Here is a 22,772-nt window from a genome sequence, read left to right as displayed (position 1 = left end):
GGTTTTTGATCTGTGATAAAGCGCTCAATTCCAACCCCATTACGTTCTTTTGTTGTAGAACCATGTCTGTATCAACAGAAAGCGATTGCTTTTGCCCTGCGTCTCATTCTTTGACATTGGAAAGAGACAAAGCACCCTTCATTTAAACAGTTGATCTGTGGAAGTGATGAACTCATTGAGACTAGAAAAATCCAATATGATAATGTGTGGAAAGCAAAGCAAAAAAGCAAAGTTACTATATTTACCCAGGGTATCTGGGCTAAGCTCAAGAACTTGTTTCCAGCCAGGCCCTGCTCATAGAACATTTCATGGTAGTGGTTCAATGCCTTGCTCAAGGGCACTTCAGCGGTGGTAATTTTAACGCGTCGGACCGCTGATTCGAAACTGGCGACCTTCCGGTATCAAGACCGCTCCGCAATCCGTTCCATACAACTTGGTCCCCCTTCATAAGATACGTAGACTCTATACAAGTATGGAAAACCTACAACTTTCTTTTAACGTCCTCCAGCTCTTATTCATGTTGTTCTCCAGAGCCAAAGATATATCCTATAAGGACATTCGCATATCTTCTATGAATGGAGTTGATATCGAAAGAGTCACAGAGTATACATATCTTGGTATTTGGATTGATGGGACTTACTTTTAAACACCATGTATAGAGGTCCTTGCTGGTAAATTGCAACAGAAAATTCGATTTTTGTATAGAAATAAAGCCAGATTTTTTCAATCTATAGACATGCAGCAGCATCCACTCTTAAATCCCTAGACTCTGTTTATCACTCATCGATTAGATTTATTACGGGTGATAGCTATGGTACTCACCATTGTATCTTGTATAACAAGGTTGGATGGTCCTCCCTGACAGAGAGACGACAACTGCATTGGCACCTGTTCTTGTATAAAGCCATGCTTGGAGATTGTCCTAAATACATCTCATCATTTCTGAAATGGGACTCTGAACCCTACCACACCAGATCAAGTCATTTCCCCAAATTCAAGGTACCAAAAGTTAATTCTGAACTTCGTAGATCTGCTTTTGGCTTCTGTGGCCCTAATACATGGAATGACCTGCAAACTACATTAAAATTGACCACATTGGTACCCCCGAGTCGTTTTAAAACCTTGGTGAGCATACAGATCCCCACAATATGTAACTGTTTTTAGATCGTTTTGAAATTTGTTTTAGCTTTTATTTGTAACCTATGTAATTCACATGTATACCTTTTATTGATCTTCTTATGTATTATTTTTTATATGATATTGTATTACTCGACGACACTGAAAATGAGTTTGATTACCTAGTGTAAATTCAAGAATAAATAAAACTTGAATGAATGTTCTTTTGGCCTATATGTTTTATTTCTTTACAGTGATTGGGGGCAGCGGGAGTCGGGCTCCTGACCGATGGCCTGGCACTCCCTGTAGGTACAACAACCTGTATCAGATTCTAGTTGTGTCTGCAAAATGATAAGCTCTCGAGCAATTTTATGTTTAAATCATTTTGACAGATATGTATAAATAATATCCATGTATAATATACATGCGTTTTTGTCAATACAAAACATCAACCAGTGTCTTAAGACACTGCCAGGAGGAGACTTGAAGGAAGAGCACAAAAAAACTGTACTTGGCAAAATGATGTTTATTTGAAGGGTGCCTGCAGTTTCTCCATTTTCTTTTCATTTCTACTAATCATTAAGTCACATTAATGGACTTGTCTCGATGTGGGGAAAGTGAGACAAAAGATCTCATTTTCAGACTCAAAGCATCCACACCAGATGGTTGGAGTTGAGAAAAGAATGCTTAGTTAAATGATGTGTGTCTGTGGATGTGTGGTGATGGACTCTGTGTCCCACCCAGCAATCTGGTAGCATATCGCTGCTGTCGGGCAGAAACCTCTTATCTCCATATTCTAACTTTTTGTGTTTTTCGTCCACCAGTGCCAGTGTTTTTACCTTTTTTTGACGAGCCACGGCACGTGCAATGTGTCCACCATGTAAATAAAGGCAAATGTGGGAGGCAGAGGAAAGTCTCTCACCCGGAAAAATAAAATAAAATCAACTGCGACCGTTGGTTCATGAGTTAGGGGCCGTGGAAAAAAGCTTGTTTTGACCCAAAACACAGTCTGGGAAAAGAATCAGAGATTGAGCTTGTAGATCTGCTACTACGATATTTTTTCATGAGAATTCCCCCGGTTCAGCGTTTCTCCAGGATGACACACCAGTTGCCCTGGTCATGGTAGCTGGTGTGTATCTGAACACCAGCCACTCTTCCACACAGTTCCTCTAGCTCCCCCTGCTGGAACACATGGTAATAGCGGTGGAACACCGCAGGAGCCGGGCCGGAGTCCTCCGCACCTCCTGGGCCGGGCTCGTCACACTTAGAATCCACCACTGAGAAGGGAGTCGAGTTTGAGTCCGGACCGGATTCCCCCGGACTGGGTTTTTCTGATTCCAGACCAGAAGCCCAGTGGCCTTCGGTAGAAGAGTTATGAGAATTATTAGTCCGTTTGGACCCGGCTATTCTTGTACCCTGCTCTCCGTTCTGTCCCGGTCCTCCTTTTTTCCCGTCTTTCAGGTGCCAGGGAACGAGGAGATCCTGGGAATACACGTACAACAGTTATTTGAAAAGTCATTGATTTAAATGGTTATCAAAAACAAATATTTATAAATCGATAGATTTAGTCGCAAATATCACTCTAAACTTCATATGGTAGTGATTGTTCTAGAGCTCCATATATGGAGCTGACGGATTTGAGGTTACTAACTCCATATTAGGGCATAGCTGCACTGGGAACTCATTACATGGTTATGATAACCATGTATTATGGCTGAGTGACATAAGGATAATCCGTATTTTGGTTGTGTTATTGTGAAGCGTTACACAAAACAAAAAAATATACGATCTACGGGCTGCTTGTAGATAGCATACTTTCACTATCTTTGCACAACACCATTGTGCACCAAAGCGTATATCTATTCTACGTCCGAGCATAGACATGGTAACGCCCCCCTGCCTCTGATTGGCCTACAGACACTGCCGGCCTTACCAGACTTTCCTCCGAGGTGGATAGCTATATGCTGGATAGTCTGCCAAGAGGTTACTCTGTGGTGGGAAATAAATAAATAATACAAGTACGATATAATACAAGAGAATGACAGCTTGGCACGTGCGACAGTAACTTTTATGTTTTGTAGAAGAGGAAAACTAATATATTGTTTATGCCGTTTATTTTACATGTGTACAGTGTAAACTTGAAACATTATTGTACTGTAAAAAGGTCTCTTTTCCCTTGATCTTTATCTTTTTTAGTATAATAGTATTAGTTTACTATAATTAGATTAATACACGATAATCAACACTAACACTTTAATTTAGAACACACAAATCATACAAATACGTGTTCAATCAATCAATCATTCATTCAATCAAAGCAAACGGCATAAACAATATTAGTTTGCCTCTTCTACAAAAATAAAAATTACAAGTTACTATCGCCAAGCTGTCATTCTCTTGTACTTATTTCCCACCTCTGACGGAGGACAGTCTGGTGAGACCAGTGGTATTCTGTAGTGTCCAGTGTAGTGTAGGCCAATCAGAGGCAGGCGGGGCGTTTCTATGCTCGGACCAAAGTATCAAATTACGCCAAAGTATCAAATTAAAGCCTACGTGGTTTATTGATTCGTTGATGTAATCAACAGAATAATCGGTAAGAAGAGAACAATAGTTACAGCCCCACCTGAGAGTTGAAGGCCGTGCGGTTCGTGTGAACGCTCAGCTTTCCGTCGAAGACTTGACCGCCATGATGAGAACTATCTGCCGTGAGACTACAGTTCCCAGCATGCTCCTTGTTGTCCTTGAGGTACTTGGACCTCTGCTTGTTGTGCTCCTGTTCCAGGGCCCACACGTAGATGAGAGCCTGGCCTCCCGGTCTGAGAAGTCTGACCAGCTCCCTCACTGCTGATAAACGACGCTCCTGTAACACACACACACACACACACACACACACACACACACACACACACACACACACACACACACACACACACACACACACACACACACACACACACACACACACACACACACACACACACACACACACACACACACACACACACACACGCACGCACGCACGCACGCACGCACACACACACACACACGCTTGACTATACATGGGAGGGCATCAACATTTTAGGGCGGCAATTTTATAATTGCCATTTTTATCATTTTGGGGCATTTTTTGCCATAAGCCTGAAGAGGAAATGGTCCTCACAACATCAAATTCTACTATACTTGTGGTGAACATGTGGTCGTCACAAGCATAGTAATGCGTGTGTTTGTGTACCTGTGTAGAGAAGTGGTGTATAACAGCTATAGATATACAGGCGTCACAGGAGGCTGCTCTCAGTGGGACACTGAGTGCGTCAGAGACCAACGCCTGGTAGCCTCTCTGTGCACAGATCTGCACCAACGCACTGCTACGGTCACAGCCCACCTGTAACACACACGCATGCACGCACACACAAACACACACAACTGATTTTCCCCTGCAGGATAATAAAGGTATCTATCTCTCTACACACACGTTTGAAAATTGAGCTTCAGAATAACTCCAATGTAAGGGGAAAAACAGACTCAAACATACGCACGCACGCATGTACAAATTGTAGTTGTTTTTGACGACACCTCTGGTAGCTCCTTCTATTAGAACTGCAACTCAGAGTTGAATTCAAAACCAAGGAAATACCCCACCAAAACAAATACTGTAGAGTCCTTGTGCGGAGGATATTTTACACACGGGCTGCTGTTTACTCACCGCCACGACTTCCGGGTTGACGGCCAGGTACTTCCCATTGCCACAGCCCACGTCAGCCAGCATGGCGCCGGGCGCCAGCGAGAGCAGGAAGTGGCAGACGCGGGGCCAGGGGGAGTGGCGGGTGCCACTGAAGTGCGAGGCGATGGCGTCGTAGACGCGGTGCACGTAGCGCTCCTCCAGACGCTCTGCGTCGCCGCCACTACGGGGAAGAGAGGGGGGAGCGGCAGCCTGGCTGTCGCATGCCGAGGGGAAGGCTGGCGAGGAAGAGGGAAAGACTTCAAAGTTATTTGACAAGTACTAGATTCTGACTGATATATCGGTTTGTTTGGACGATGTATCATTACGAATTACGTATATGTATCAGTCAAAAACCTATTTTCAGAAACCTTATTCTAACCTTTTGTGTTTTTTCGTAAATGAATGCCCTACTTGATCATACTACAGCATCACACAAAAGTACCAATGGTAGCACAAGCTCGAAATGCTTGTTTTGAGCTTGTAGATCTGTTACTTTTGAGGGTTTAAGTGGTTAAATGTCTGAAAATACACATTAACATGAATCCAACACTGATGATAGTGCAGTCAAACAAGTCTATGAAGCTATGTATTAAATCTATGAAAAGGTTTCATCTTAATTTTGTTGTTGTTCAATGTTGTGGGCGTCCCTGGTAAATCTCCCTCTCAGCTAAGGGGTCCATGGTCTGAAAAACCCTATCGGCAAAATGTATGCAGCTGATGTGTCACAACTTTTAACCTCTTTCAATATGGCGTGTTTGCGTCCCTATTTTGGTGCATGTCAATAGATGCGGAATTGTTCTATAGTAAAAGATTCTCTAAAGTAAAATAAATAATCAAAAATGCTGATCTAAAAGCTCACAACACGTCGCCGTGGCCTCACGGCACGTTGCGAGCTTGTAGATCAACTATTTTTGATGCGTGACAGTGGTGTGCAGGCAGCTATAAGTCATAACCCCAACCCCAGCCCTTAAACCGAACCTGATTCAAAATGCCTGAGGACATTTTGTGAGGACATTTCAATTTTTTTCATGTCTCAAGTTCTACTATATACTTATTATACCTCACAATAATAGTAATTAAAGTACACACACACACACACACACACACACACACACACACACACACACACACACACACACACACACACACACACACACACACACACACACACACACACACACACACACACACACACACACACACACACACACACACACACACACACACACACACACACACAGTACGTGGAAGGAATATCAAAACGTACCACATCGACACGGTGCGTGTCTGATCTTTCGAAAGGTGAATGACGTCCGAACGCCCCTCTTGCTCAGTGTCAAGTTGCCATGGTTACTGAGGTCAGTCATGGATTGGGGGTCGGAGGCCGGCACCATGTCAAACTTCCTGGGGGTAATTCTGCAGATGTAAACACATCTACTAAATCGATTGTAATTAAGGATGAAAACAACCGATATGCATGATAAACACATGGGTACAAAGTAAAAATCATTTGTGTTATGGACCCATATATTATATCGCTGCTGCGGGGCCGGAAACCTCTTATCTCCATATAACATCTACTAGACTGATTTTAAACCTCTTATCTCCATATAACATCTACTAGACTGATTTTAAACCTCTTATCTCCATATAATTTCTACTAGACTGATTTTAATGAACACTTTTTTTGCCGGGGAATTCTTCTGAAAAGCCCCACCTTCCATTACCCCACAAAACCGGGAGGCATAATCTTCCGTTCTTACCTTACGCTGTCACATCTAAAGTCTCTCTAGAAGCGTTTATATTCCAAACGAGATGCTTGCTGAAGTCAGAAATGAAGACGGAACATTGTCCTTTTGGTCAAAACCATAGAGAGCGCCATAGATTTAGAGTTCTGAGCAACTTTTGTCGGGCCGTAAACCAAGGTATATTAAATGGAGGTAAAGTCACCAACATCATTTTCGCTATCCAGACGGCAGATTTGTCGCACCCGGAAGTTCGGCAGAATGCACTGGAGTCAATGAGAGCTCAGTGACCATCTCATGAACAAACACTATTTCTGAATGACTGAGATCTTTTGTAAAGCAATCGCTTCTGGCAAATAACAGAAGACATGTAACACATTATTGTCTGCTGTGTTGCGTTTCGATGTGTACACTGTGTAATTTTATAGAGGTATCTAAAGAGAAAAAAGTACGTTTCTGAACGTGCCAAGTATCGCGAGACTGTCCACCATTTCCTGTCTGGCAGCCAAATATCGCGATACCCACGGAACAGAAACGATACTTGTTGCTGTTTAAATCTTCAAATAAAATGATGTACTGTGAGTGCACATCGAAAAGCAACTGATTAGAAAACAAACTGTGATATGTCTTCTTTTATAGGCCTGAACTGATTAGATGACACAGGTCTCAATGGTTCATAAATAATGTTTGTTATGAGCTGGTCAAGCTTGCTCCATTCACTGCTTTGTATTCATGTAACTTCCGGTGCAAGATTTGGCTCCCATGAAAGTGTCATGGCGCAGCACTGTCACTTCCTTCTCTAATCTTCCTTGCCGTAAACCAAGGACTGTCTAAAGAGGACGAGACGGGCGACGCCATGTTGCTCCATGGTGCTCCATGGAAGGAAAGAAACATTTGCAGCAGTTGAGACCAGGAAGTTGTACATGCACAAATTTGGGCAAGGAAGTGGTTTGCTGAAGAAGTTTGATACCAATAAAAAGGACCTAAAGATGCCTACACTACACACATCCAAGGCACCCCGTGGTTTTGATTCTAAAGACGTGTATACATATACACGTCATACTCAATAGCATAATTATTGTTAAGGACGAAAGCAACTGATATGCATGATAAACACTCTTTTGTGTTATGGATCCATATATTATTTATATCGCTGCAGTGAGGCGGAAACCTCTAATATCCATAGTTTAACTATTTGTGTTTTTGGTAAATGAACGCCATTCTTAATCATACTAACAGTGCCACACAAAAGCATCAAAATGTACAAGCTCGAAACACAGCTCGAAACAACATGAGCTTGTGGATCTGTCATTTTGACATTTCTTTAATTTGAATCCTGAAAAGTAACTGTTTGGGTTTCCACCCGACAGAGACAACATCTATTTTTGTATTAAGTTTGGTTATTTTCAAGCCTTTATTCGACAGCAGTAGTGGAGAGAGATGGGGAATGCAGAGAGAACAGGAGAGTGAGATTCAGAAAATGCTCCGACCGGCTGTAGGGAATTGTACCGGGGACTCACTGAACCATTTGGGGTCACCATATTTGACACTTTTCAAATGCAATGTATGCAATAGAAATAGCAGATAAAGATCTCAAAACACATCGCAACACATTCACTATTTTAAACATTGGAGGGGGGTATTAACATCACAATACAATATCATCATCGCATGGATATCGATATAGAGGTATTTTGGTCAAACATAATTTGATATTGTATTTTGTCCATGTGACCCAGTCCTACTGCACCCTGTGTCACCCAGTCCCACAGATCCCTGTCTCACCCAGTCCTAGTATACAGCACCCGGTCCCACAGATCCCTGTCTCACCCAGACCTAGTATACAGCTCCCTGTCTCACCCACCCAGTCCCAAAGCTCCCTGTCTCACCCAGTCCCACAGCTCCCTGTCTCACCCAGTCCCACAGATCCCTGTCTCACCCAGTCCTAGTATACAGCACCCGGTCCCACAGATCCCTGTCTCACCCAGACATAGTATACAGCACCCGGTCCCACAGATCCCTGTCTCACCCAGACCTAGTATACAGCTCCCTGTCTCACCTAGTCCCACAGCTCCCTGTCTCACCTAGTCCCACAGCTCCCTGTCTCACCCAGTCCCACAGCTCCCTGTCTCACCCAGTCCCAAAGCTCCCTGTCTCACCCAGTCCCAAAGCTCCCTGTCTCACCCAGTCCCACAGCTCCCTGTCTCACCCAGTCCCACAGCTCCCTGTCTCACCCAGTCCCACAGCTCCCTGTCTCACCCAGTCCCACAGCTCCCTGTCTCACCCAGTCCCACAGCTCCCTGTCTCACCCAGTCCCACAGCTCCCTGTCTCACCCAGTCCCACAGCTCCCTGTCTCACCCAGTCCCACAGCTCCCTGTCTCACCCAGTCCCACAGCTCCCTGTCTCACCCAGTCCCACAGCTCCCTGTCTCACCCAGTCCCACAGCTCCCTGTCTCACCCAGTCCCAAAGCTCCCTGTCTCACCCAGTCCCACAGCTCCCTGTCTCACCCAGTCCCACAGCTCCCTGTCTCACCCAGTCCCACAGCTGCCTGTCTCACCCGTGGGTCCAGAGGTATCGGCTCTCTCCCTTCATCACCAGGAGGCTGCGCTCTGGCATCACCACAGCTACCAAGCGGCCGTCTGGGTGACGGAACTCCATCACTGCCTGTGAGTGACCACGACAGAACAGAAGCATGTGACTCTAGGTTGGAGAACTGCCTGTGAGCATTTGGGACTAGTCTAAGACCATTTGTTGCTGTTGATGGTAAACCGGAGAAGAGAACATTACAGTAATCTATTCTTGAACGCATGGACCAGGGTTTCAGCATCGGGAAGTGAAAGTAATTGACCGATTCTAGCTAAGTTACGCTTCATTCCAAAGCCTACACAGGTTGTGCAAGTACGCGTAGCGATTGACCAGTCGCTGTGATTGACACTAACCTCAGTAAAACTAAAAATTAATACTGGCATAAAATAAACTAAAACATAATTGCCCAGACTCTTCTTCAACAAATATGGCAAAAGCAAACACTCTTTGTTCTGTACTTATACATACAATTGTATGGTACAAAACACTGAAGTCCTTAAACCAGTAACCTAAACCTATCCTCAGTAAAACTATACCTAAACCTAACCTTAACCTTAACCCTAACCGCAGTAAAACTATGCCTGCCCGGGGGCGTGGTTATAAGCACAACCCGTGTTGGCTTTGGAATGTCGCGTTGGATACAGAAACAATCTCATAAACTGTTGTGATGACTATTTTTAACAACATAAATCTTGTATTGGGGGATGGGTTCCTTGCCCTGGCTGGCACAAGATATTTTCAGATGGGGGGGTTGGGGGTCCGTGGCCAAATACATATTCATTTTTGGGTTCTTAACATGCCAAGAAACTAGCATTCAAAATGCAACCTCTACTTTGACACGTACAACATTAGTGAGCCACGTCATCCCAGGGAACACTGACTGCAGTCTGTCTCACTAGAGACCAAAGGAGGCATTTGCTTCCTTTGATTCTTCGCATCACAGAATAACATGAGACCTGCTGGGAAATTATGTCTAAATTACTTCAAACTCTTATCTGTCCCACTCCTGACAGCACCGATATTGGATTTTGTATAGTATCGATGGCAGGTGCTTCATGTGCATGTGCGTGTGAGTGTGCGCACATGTGTGTGTGTGTGCGTGTGTGCGTGCGTGTGAAGGAGGTCAAAATCTGTACATTGAAAGATCAGTGTGCTGTAGTATTAGGAAGTACTAGGAATTTAGGAACCAACCAATGAGGAGGGGGGGGGGGGGGGTTGCAGACAGCAATGCAATTCTACAAGACTCAGTGATTCATCACTGTCTTCCAAACAAAAGCACACGCACGCACGACACGCACGACACACACACAACACATGATCTTTTCTTAGAATTGGACGGGATGATTTAGATCAAGGGTGCCCACACTTTTTGGACTTGAGAGCTACTTTCAAAATGACCAGCTCAACAAGATCTACCCACCAAAAAAACAATTAAACCATTGCTGAAAATAGTTTAAATATGTATCTGAGGGGGCTTTGGAATACCGGAGCTGGCGTTACATATAAGACAAAAATGCACTTGGAATGCGAAATAGAGCGGGAGAAATGGAATAGGTAGGGGTTTGTAATTAATTTGTAATTAATTTGTAATGCTACCAATGTTTTTGTACACAACACTCTTGAAAGCAAAATAGGCCTATTGCATTGTGGGTTTGAGCTGACCCCTTTTTTTTTTTTTTAAGATATTTTTTTGCGGCTTACGCCTTTTATTGGTTTTTGAAGGGACAGATAGTGACAGGAAACGGGAGAGAGATGGGGGAAGACATGCAGTAAAGGCCGTGTCGGGCTCGGGAGTCGAACCCGCGGCACACTGCGACTGGATTACCAGTCGGGTGCCCAGACGGTTACGCCACCGCCTGGGCCTGAGCTGACCCTTTTGATGTCAATCAATCAAGTGACCTTAATTCAAGTGGCAGATGCAACTATTTCAATAAAATATTCCTTAGGCACATGTCATGTAATCTACTGGTAGATCGTGATCTACCTTTTAGGCACCCCTGATTTAGATTGTGAGTTATTAACATTTTAAGATTTTCGTTCTCGTCGGCTAAACGGGGGGGAACATTTTCGATGACGTCTCACTGTTGCGCAACATCGAGGATTGCGCAACAGGCGCTCCTAGGCTGTAGAGCGGTGCGATCCGTTTTCAGATCAATAAACTTCGTCTTTTGGATAAAACTTTGTCTTGGGCGCTGGGTGTTACTAATAGAAAGGACGGTGAACTTCGTCCTGGGCGATTGGGGTGTTAACAAGTCACGTGACGTCACGTCACCCCAGGGAACACTGACTGCAGTCTGTCACTGGCATGCACACACGCACGTGACTCTTTATGTTGGAGAACTCCATCACTGCCTGTGACTGAGTGACCACGACAGAACAGAAGCACACTCACACACCTCATTTCAGTCTTTCCCTCACTACAGGGAGACCAGGCCCTTTCTAAAAGCATCATCAATTCAGTCTATGAGCTGGAAAGCCTCAGAGAGAGAGAGAGAGAGAGAGAGAGAGAGAGAGAGAGAGAGAGAGAGAGAGACAACATTGGAACTGGAACACCATAGAAATTGGAGTCATTGGATGACCTTGAACTGATTTCTTACCTTGGCCCCCAGACTCAGTGACATGATGCTGTCCTCAAAGGCAGAGTGAGTGTCCACATGTGGAGGAATACCTTTATATGAACGAACACACACACACACACACACACACACACACACACACTTAGAATGAAACATCTGAAATGGATGAAGCACCTGCCATCGTGAGTTCCAATGTTGTCTGCTCATGTTTGTTTGTTTCATCATTTCCCGATTTACACACACACACACACACACACACACACACACACACACACACACACACACACACACACACACACACACACACACACACACACACACACACACACACACACACACACACACACACACACACACACACACACACACACACACACACACACACACACACACACACACGCGTATGTATATATATATATATATATATATAGGATTGATTTTAAAATTATTTGACTTACTCTCAATGGTCTCGCACCTTCCTACCTACATGACTGCCTGCCTAAATATGTCCCAAACCGCCCCTAAGGTCTTCAACTGCTGGCCTGCTCGCTTTGCCTAAAAAATGGCAACTAAAAAATACGGGGAAGCAGCTTTTTGCTTCTACGGGCCGACGGCGTGGAACAAACTCCCACTGTACCTTCGACAGGCAGCCTCTGTAGACATTTTTAAAGCACAGCTCAAGACCCACTTCTCTACACCCTTGCTTTTAATTGATATTTAAATTTGTTGTTATTCATGTCCTCACTGTATTGCATTACTGCTCTTGTTTTTTAATGTTTATGCCTTGCTTTTCTTTTCTTTTTTTCTCCATTGCTCTGTAAAGCACTTTGAGCTGCATTTCATGTCATGAAAGGTGCTATACAAATAAATATACCCTTGATCAGTCCATCAGGGAATGAGCAAGGCCACACAATCCGTTGCTCCGGAACTACTCTGCTGGGACTGGGAGAACCAAATTCTGGCGCGTGGAAGGACTAGGCTCTGTGGGTTGACTCCTGTCCGGGCCCCTCCTACGTCTCACCAGGTCCACTCCTGCTCTCACCAGGCCCAGGACCTGTGCGTTGCACCAGACTCCCAGCACCAGGCACTCCAGCCTCACCGAGGTTTGTTGTATATTGGCCAATGTTTCACCGTCTTTTGGGGGTATTAACAAGATCTCAGAAGTCCTTCAATTGTCATCATCATCCGGGGACCCCCAAAAAAATCATGTGGGGTCCCGACTCCCAACCCACAAGCTGAAAACCAGTGCTGTAGATTTCTGCTCTCTGAAAACATTAAAGTGGCTGGGGGACCAGTAAATAGGGGTTACTGTTTAGGGAATTGCTAAATGACTGACCCTGTCCACACTGGTTGACAGTCTGTATAGGGTTAGGGTTTAGGTGGTTGATAAATGACTGACCCTGTCCACACTGGTTGACAGTCTGTATAGGGTTAGGGTTTAGGTGGTTGATAAATGACTGACCCTGTCCACACTGGTTGACAGTCTGTATAGGGTTAGGGTTTAGGTGGTTGATAAATGACTGACCCTGTCCACACTGGTTGACAGTCTGTATAGGGTTAGGGTTTAGGTGGTTGATAAATGACTGACCCTGTCCACACTGGTTGACAGTCTGTATAGGGTTAGGGTTTAGGTGGTTGATAAATGACTGACCCTGTCCACACTGGTTGACAGTCTGTATAGGGTTAGGGTTTAGGTGGTTGATAAATGACTGACCCTGTCCACACTGGTTGACAGTCTGTATAGGGTTAGGGTTTAGGTGGTTGATAAATGACTGACCCTGTCCACACTGGTACTGGTTGACGGTCAACTGATCTGGCATGGTGTCAACATGTCCGTCTCTCACACAGCGCTTCAAAATAGGAAGGCACTCCACAGGAATACCTGGACACAAGAACACACACAGACAGACATGTGTGATTGGGCAAATATGACATACAGTACATAGGGGAAATTAACCAGAACAGAAAACCACCTTCTGGATTCCCAGGACTACAGTTTATGCACAGAGCCTATTTAACACTATTTTGCCCAAGACGTCTTTACAATTACACCCGTAGGAGGCCCAGGACGTCTGGAAACATTTTTATAAAGATTTGTACAAAACCGGATCGCTAAAATCAATTTTTTGACAGCTCCCGTTGCTAGGCAACACCTTGCACTGAATCTACAGCGCTGTCCATGGTTTTGATCAGAACGGCAATGTTCTGTCCTAATTTCTGACTTAACCAAGCATCTCGTTTGGAATATTAACGTTTCTAAAGAGAGATCAGACTTGACAGCGTGAGGTAGTAATGGAACATTATACCTCCCGGTTTTGGGAGGAAATGGAAGGCGGGGCTTTTCAGAGTAAAATCTGGGCACGACTTTTGTTTTGAAAAATTCCGGAGCATACAAACTGTTAACCAAACTAAACAGACGGGTGTTGCTAAGAGATAGTAATTATCTCATATACGACAAAATAAAAACAGCATACCTGCAGATAAGGGTTTATCCTTGTCAACGTTGTTGTTGTCATAGCGAAATTCATAACCAAAGTGTTTGACTCTCCTGTGCTTGAGAACCTTTTGAGCTGAAAGATACAGAAGATGGCAGACAAATTAGGCAAAATGCTCAGGGGTTATCTAACACTGAGTTTACCAAATGGTACCGAACCAAATGGACCCTGGCAGATAGTTGGACAAAAAACACACACAAAAACTAAAAATCCCACCCGTGTTAAGTGAGGGGCGCTAACATATTATGTAATGGTGATGTAAACAAACGGTGCCGCCACAAACATTAAACACCATTAACAATAAAGATACAATATGACGTAATGACTTACATTACGACGAACATTTTCCCTTCATTGCCAACGGCTTTTACAAAACAAACATTGAACTAAAGACAAACATTAAACCTGTATATAGATGGGGCTGGCGGCCCTCAAAAATACAGTGTTCATTCAACGCTGATAGCGTATAAATGATACCAAATGGACACATAAGGGGGTTTATTTGGAATAATGTGTACACTCTCTCACTATGTACAATCAGATCCTCACTGGCACTAGTGTCTTCATCAGCGGACGTCCAGTCGACGGCTGCCAACAGCGAAGACTCTTCCTCGTGAGACACAAAGTCCTCGACCACAGCAAGTCCCTCTGGCAGGGACAAACATACCTCCACTTCGCTAGGTACTACATGACGCGCACACACACACACACACACAGTCACAGACACACAGACACACAGACACACAGACACACAGTCACACAGTCACACACACACACACACACACACACACACACACACACACACACACACACACACACACACACACACACACACACACACACACACACACACACACACACACACACACACACACACACACACACACACACACACACAGCATCAGGGGATATTAGCTAAAACATCCAATTTAGCATATCGTCGCTGTCGGGCAGATTACTTCGTATGTATTGTTTATTTGTTTTTTTCCGTCTTCTACCAGTAGCAGAACAATTTGTAGACACAGACACACATTGTGTGTGCATATTTGTGTGCACATGTTTAACGGTAAAATAAAGTACCTGAATGGACAAAGCTGAGGTACAATGTGACACTGTTCTCTCCAGACTGCAGCTGGTGGCCGTTGAGCAAGGCGTGGGCTTTCTGAGCACTCTCCTCTGACCTGAGGACACAAGATTATGCAATTGAAACTCAGTGTCCCGATTCTGGGGAAGAATATTTGTCAAAAAATAGCCGATCTACAAGCTCACAACAAGCTCTGCATTTTTCTGCAAAGAGATTTGGAACATGCCTCCAAAGACGACATGATGATGGCTTCTATGGAATCAAAAAGACTGAAATCAGTCGTGGCGACTGAGAAATTGTCTCATGTAAGAATTGTGGTCCAAAAGTAAACAAACGGTCTCGACGATATGGTCGAGGAGGTGTCTCTGTATCGTTTACAATAATATAATTGATGCAGTCTGTTTCTAGCAAAAAGGTAACCAATTCAGCAGCAGTAACATTAGCGTTTTCTCTCAGTCAGTTGATTCTTCATATCCATACGAGTGAAATGGCCTGGATGATTAATAAGGTAAGTAAAGTAATCTTGTAACGTAACAGGATTATTTTTAATGGCAGTAATCCAGTAACCTAACAAAGTGACTTTAGAAAGTAATGTTATATCCAACACTGATTCTTACATGGTCAAATTAGGACTCCACGTTTCATGAATGATCGCCACATCTAAAATCGAACTCCCTACAACCGAAATATCTCTACCCTATGGAAAAAAATGTATTTAGCAATTTTATCCAAAGCGACACCAACTCTGGGGAGCCCGGAATCGACCTGGGAACCTCAGCCACTAAGTGAGAACCTGACCCACTGCCGCCCCTGTCCAAGTGTCCATACGTACTAGTTACGTACCTGTATGTGACGAAGGCGTAGGGTTTGTGACGGGGCATGATCAGAACCTCCACCTCCCCCATGTCTTTTAGCGCGTCCAGCAGCTGCTCCCGAGTAACACCATTGCCAAGACCACCGTTAGAGACCACCAGACTCTAGACATCACAGAGAGATAAGAGGGTAATAGTGGAAACAAAAGTATTAATCCCACTATTAGAGATGCTCCGATAATCGGCCAGTGATCGGTGATCGGCCATATCGGCCGATATTCACTCTGATCGGTAATCGGCATTTACCCTATCTGTGATCGGCAATTTACCCTATCTGGAGAAACTGATCTTTTACACCATTTAAGTGGCATAATGTCAATCAGATATATAGTATAACAGCATTTTTGTGACAGGCCTAAACATTCTCCCCTTCCTCCCCACACACAGGAACAGATTTTACATGGGTTTTGACATTTGTCATTTTGAAAATATTAAAATTTGCAACATTTCACAAGATCAGTATCGGTATCGGCCGATCATGAGAAAAACAATCGGTGATCGGTATCAGTCCCAAAAAACCTGATCGGAGAATCCCTACCCACTATTGCTGCTGTTGACAAAAATACAGTGATTATTCTACAAAGTGGGGCCACTTTGAGAACCACTGCTCTTAGTGCCCTAGATTGTTTACATACTGATAGTACTGTATAGAGCGTAGACGCTTTCAGATCCATATTTGTCAATAAATTACATTCACCTGCTAGCATTAAGACTGTTTATACACTGCAATACAAACACAACCTAACTGTAATAAATTGCATGGCCAGTACGGGGATCGAACCCGCGACCTTGGCGGGATTAGCACCACGCTCTAACCAACTGAGCTAACCGGCCTTGACATAGAATACCTTAAAGTGACAGTACACCAACGTAACAGTGGCAGCTTACAGACTCCATAACTTGTGAACAGCTCTCTCTTTTAAAAAAAACAACAACATCAACATCACTAACACATAGGGCACTAGTCTGTGTTATGAATGAGTTAACCGGCTCCTATGGTGAACCCTCGCATCACTATTCTGTTATGAATGAGATGAGATTCTTGTATACTTTTTACTGTATATTATTTATGAATCTGTGCTCCATACCATGTGAACATGGTCGTGAGTTAAATAAAATGATGATGAAAATTGAAAAACTATCCGACTCCACTCAGCCTCATCGCCAAAATAGCTCCGTTTGGAGACTCATTCTCTTTATTTTCCAATGGTGGCATACATTTATACAGCATTGTTTATTTGTTTTTCTGTCTGTCTCAGTCGCTGCTAACTACAGTATATCACTTTTGTTATTATGAAGAAGAATAGCTACTTTATTTATTTACAATTGTACATTAAAAACAAATGCTGCCGTTTATAAGGAGCCCAAATAACCATCTGAAAGTAGAACAACATCATTTTAAGTAAAACAGACATTACCATGTCAAAGCCAATCTGTGGTAATCTAGAGCTAGCTAATGTGTGGCTGTCTGGAACTGTTGACTAATGTGTGACTATTGTTCTCACTTCTCAGGTGAACCTACATTAAAACAAAGGATACGTGACTTTAGGTTGAGGAGATCTGACTTGCAAGCATTATCAAGTGCAACAGCAACACAGAAATTAAATGACAATGCAGGAGATGGGGTTCAAATCATGCCGGATGGCAACCCTATAAGCAGTGGTTCCCAAAGTGGGGTCCGGGGACTCTGTAACTCAGAGTGTACAAATGGAACCAAATGGACCCGTTCCATTTGTACACTCTGAGTTAAATCAGCATTGATTTTACAATATAAATTGGGGGTCCCAGAGATAGAAATGCAGACTAATGCATGTCAAACTGAGGGTCCTTTAAATTAAACGGGTTGAAAATCAAAACCATAAAAATCTTCTCTTATGGGGTCCCTGGCATATCTCTTCAAATGGGGGTCCGTGGGCTAATTGGTGTCAATTTGGGGGTCCTTGACATGAAAACGTTTGGGAACCACTGCGTCTGCTAAATGCCTAAATTGTAAATTGATACGGTTACTGTTACCACGGAAACGGTCAGTAGTGTGACGTCGGGCCACGACGTCACGCTACCCTATAAAAGAGGACGCAGACGTTCAGAAGTGTGTGTGTCCCAGGATAATCTCAGCAGTAAGACATGAGTAAGACCGACAAGACATAGCTACGCGTACCAGTGCCAGGCAAGACCAGTGAAGTGTACCGGCTAGCAAGAAGTAAGTTGACTCAGAGGTGCCAGGTCAACAACACCATATAAACATATATATAATCATCATCATCACCAGTACAAAGAGAGGTATCTGGGTCCAAGTACTCCAGACTCAAGCCCCCATCCAGACTCCCTCCTACACCACAACCCTTAGACAGCTGCCTATATATAGGGAATCGTCTCTACAGTTACACACGTCATTGTCCTGTCAAATACACCGCGTTAGGCTTGAATTAGTCACCAATGACCATTATGTCTACAGACAGACTACTACAGACAACAGAAATATCATGCATTTGCAGCCTGTAAATGACCTTCACAACTCTGAGTGTACAAATGCACACTAATGTTAAGATTGTGTTTATGATCATTTATATAAATAGATATATCTTTCTCTCTGACATGCTGAGTTTTGGAAACGCCAGATGAGTGTTTAAACTGTTGTCCAGCATGCATGTTTTTACCTTGGTGGGTTGAGACAATGTACTGATGCCCTCGTGTTTTAGTAAAATAAGACTCGTTTTAATTTGTTTTCGGAGGAGTTTCTTCTCCTCTTTACTCCTCCTGACAACAACACACTGCACGTTCTCCTCCATGGCAGCCATGGTGCAGCAGCTTACTGCGTCCGGGTGCAACACTGCATCTGTGTGGTGTACAGCAGTTTATTGTGTCCGGCTGCAACGGGGCTAGGAATGGAGAGTTCCTCGCAAGTTACTTTTTTTTTTTTAGTAGGCCTACATTGATTGATTGATTGAAATATTTATTAACAGTTTGCAGAATTACAGTACATTGCAAGCACAAACTCAATACAAAGACTGTTAACTGTGAGTGGACGACCCAATTAAGCATTACACTTGTTTACAAGAGGGTCCACCATGTTCAATTCATCAAAGCATTTAGAGACGTACAGATAGACACTACTATATAGTCAAAGAACAGAACAGGAATTCATCATAAAGGAGGTAAAAAGGGAAAAGCAACATATACAGTATGTATGCACTGCTGGTCCGAGTCATCTGCGAACAGGAACGCAGTCACAAGCTGATGTCATGTCGTTTATATATTAGGAACAGTAAACAAACAATTCAGGTAGAAAAACACAGCACGGACAACATAACAAGAACATAAATTAAACAAAATAGGACAAACAAAGAGAAATACAATACAATACCATACAATAACAATAATACAACAATCAGGGTTCGGGAAATAACGATTCAAATGGTCGCGAGGTTACCTCGCAAGACTTCAAGATCATTCAAGCAAGACATTTCACTGGTTGTCTTTGTACATTTTTTAACCAGGTACAACCTATAGTTTGGTCCCTAACCTAGAAGACACAGTAATTTACAACGCATGTAATAATGGCCTATAGAACCATTTTTGTTCGAGTGGCATTGGCAAGACTAGAGATTATTATTATTGTTTTTTGTTTGTTTTTTTCAAAATGGCCACAATCGTAATCTTGTTTTTTTTGATAATTTTCTTACAATTGCTGTTTTGTCTTTGTTCTTTTGCTATAACAAGTCAATACTGTGTGGGGAATCAACTGGATTTCAAATAGGCCTATTAATGTTTTGATAACTTTTGAATATTCTGATATTGGAAAAAAATAAAGATATGGCTGCCAATGTACATCGAAATACTTCAAATTACACATAACTTCTATTCTGTTGAACCTAGAAATAGAATGGTGAGGAATAGTGCCTATGTTATCATGAATGAGTAGCCTAATTGTATACAAATAAAATAAATATGATTGGAAAATATCTTATATTTCACACAAATGAGACAATAGGCTACAGTAAATATGTGGGGAACTAAAATTATATATTGGAATATAATACCCCACAAATCCCAGCCTCTATGCGCAACATTTTTGCACTTTACGATAAAAGCATGACATTTGGCACACACTCCACACAGTAAGCATGCCATAAGGAACATTTTTGGCCAGTCAATCTAAGATTTGACCCAAAATAAATTGCAATAGTAATTGTTCAAGGTTTTTTATGATCCTTAGGGTCATCCAAATAACACAATAACAAAAATATATTATTATATACATTTTGGATCATGGTAAATTCAGGGATTGAACGTTGGGGTACCATTAAAAACATATAAGGCAAAACTTTCAAATTTGAATTAGGCCTATGCTTTCAGTAGCATGTGACAACTTTCACAACTAGGGGTTATTCATGATTCTGAATCCATTCCAAGCATTAGTTTTGCACGAAAAACACTCATTGAGCTAAATTAGGCCATAACCACTTGCCCAAATGTGCTGTCCTCATCACATTTGGGCCATTTGAAAAAGCAGCTATAATTTCTTCACAAGCGTTCTTCCGACTCCTGTGTGGTTCTATGAATTAGAGCGCTCCCAAAAAACCTTTTGGAGAATGCGGGCATCGATCCCGCTACTTCTCGCATGCTAAGCGAGCGCTCTACCATTTGAGCTAATTCCCCGATGGAGCCTTGTAGTCCTCGCTTTTCCCTATATTCTAACGATTCTGCCTACTGCGATGAGTAGCTTCAAGGATTTTTGTTTGTTTTTTACTTACCGGTAATACCTCAAAACGGACAAGTGACAACATGAAACAACTCAATTTCAACACTGTAAAACGTTATTGTGTCATCTTGAGTATTGCCGCTTGCCCGTAACCAACATAGATAGTAGTACACATAGATAAAAGGAGGTCGATTATTTGGTGGGACGGTGGTGCCCTCTGGAAGAGATTATTTATCCAAATATTTTTTTAAAGCACCGAAATGTTTAAAAACGTCGTTACTGAGAAGGGCAGTATGGATCACAACTTTCACAAGGTCGCCGGATCGATCCCCGCTTCAACCAAGGTCGCTAGTTCGATCCTGCTTTGTCCAAAAGTAGCCTTACCCTACAAGTGCTCATGCTGTGTTTTATGGAAGCATAAAGCTGCCAAAATTCAAATGAAATGGCAAATACGAGAAGTCAATTGAAATAAGAGAAATGCTTTTTCATTGTCAGGTCATTAACGCATTTCTTGGGACAAAAATAAATCTAAAATGCAAGAGCATTTACATTTAATCTACAGATGTCCCTTGTGGGGTTGGAGGGCACTCAGTTTTTTAAGTTGGCTACTTCCTCCGTTAATTGTTACCTTGAGTAAAGTTTGAGTAAAGTTGATGATACAAGTGATGCCTCTGTTCTTTACAAGTGCGGACAGCAGCGCAGCGTAAACATCACGTTGGTTTGCTAGGGTCTGGTTTTCATTGATTAATAAGTGAGGAAGATATCATTGGCTAAAATGCGAAGGGGGGCTATTCCATTGGCCTGTTAATGAAGCTAATGAAGCCTGGAGCCCCGTGAATGGTCGGTTAATGAAGCCCTCCTTCCGCGAGTGGTCAGTTAATGAAGCGTCCTTACAGCTACAGTCTGTCAGGGGCTGGGTATCCTGTAATTACGAAATTACTTTTCTGAATGCTCACCGCATTCTAGAGGGTAACTGACTGCTCTCTGCCTCACCGCCGAAATAGCTCAGTTGGGAGAGCGTTAGACTGAAGATCTAAAGGTCCCTGGTTCGATCCCGGGTTTCGGCAATTTTGCCCTCTTTCTTTTTTTCTTTTTTTTTAATCCACTTTTTGACCAGAAAATAAAACAATCCACCGGACGGAGAAATGCTATTCACTCCACTCTGCCACATACAGATTTGGAGGAGGAGAGGAGTAGAAACGGCAGATTTTAATTTCGCTAGACTTTAGCACACTGAATTTAGTGAACTAGTACAAATCAAATGCCGGCCGTGATCAGGTTCCCAAGCAAAGAGGGCCATGCTCGCGCACTGCGCACTTGCGCAGCTCGCATATTCTCAACCTATATGATCTCATTCTCGACCCACTGACATGGGTAAAACATGACATAAAACATTACATTGAATAATTGCATGCTGCGGGGGTGCCCTCTAGTGGCTATCCGACAACAGACAACAGAGACCACAATCTCCAAATGGAAGCATTTAAAGGACCACTTCACCACATCAACCTATCTTCATTATAGGATATAGGTCATCACTAATAATCATGAAAAAATGGCGCAATTTTTTTCTACTCGGTCTGTGTCTCATAGGAGGGCTGTGGGCAGTTCAGAAACTGTCCTCCAGTGACATCATCGATGGGGAATACAAGCTAATAGAAACTGCAGGCTTTCTTGTCCTGAAAAGTTGCAATACGAAAATGGAAGCCATCGTTCTCACGATAATGAAAATCTTTTTTGTAAAAAAATCTGCCTAATCTGCCTAATGATGTCACTGGAGGACGGTTTCTAAACTGCCCACATATGAGACACAGACCGAGTAGAAAAAAATCGTGCCATTTTATCATGATTATTAGTGAGGACCTAATATATG

At 43.0% G+C, this 22,772-nt stretch overlaps 1 protein-coding gene across 4 annotated transcripts; it reads right to left on the bottom strand.

Annotated features, from left to right (window-relative positions):
- Positions 1-1,626: 1,626 nt before the first annotated feature.
- Positions 1,627-21,659, bottom strand: alkbh8 (alkB homolog 8, tRNA methyltransferase). 4 transcript variants are annotated; one of them, XM_079514457.1, is made up of 13 exons: positions 21,541-21,659; positions 16,169-16,304; positions 15,322-15,422; positions 14,770-14,925; positions 14,221-14,316; positions 13,524-13,628; positions 11,768-11,838; positions 9,142-9,248; positions 6,105-6,253; positions 4,820-5,073; positions 4,349-4,498; positions 3,740-3,976; positions 1,627-2,598 (listed from the first exon to the last, which is right to left on the bottom strand). In XM_079514457.1, the coding sequence occupies exons 2-13, from the start codon at positions 16,228-16,230 to the stop codon at positions 2,197-2,199; spliced, it is 1,890 nt and encodes a 629-aa protein (XP_079370583.1). In that variant the 5' UTR covers positions 16,231-16,304; positions 21,541-21,659; the 3' UTR covers positions 1,627-2,196. The 4 variants fall into 4 exon arrangements, with proteins under 4 accessions (XP_079370583.1, XP_079370581.1, XP_079370580.1 ...); XM_079514455.1 differs by lacking the exon at positions 21,541-21,659 and adding an exon at positions 18,855-19,048 and having other exon boundaries at positions 6,105-6,241; positions 16,169-16,302; XM_079514454.1 differs by lacking the exon at positions 21,541-21,659 and adding an exon at positions 18,855-19,047 and having other exon boundaries at positions 16,169-16,302.
- Positions 21,660-22,772: the final 1,113 nt, after the last annotated feature.

Source organism: Electrona antarctica (assembly GCF_951216825.1).
Source record: "Electrona antarctica genome assembly, chromosome: 11".
Classification (NCBI taxonomy): Eukaryota; Metazoa; Chordata; class Actinopteri; order Myctophiformes; family Myctophidae; genus Electrona; species Electrona antarctica.
This window is presented reverse-complemented; position numbering and strand designations above follow the sequence as displayed.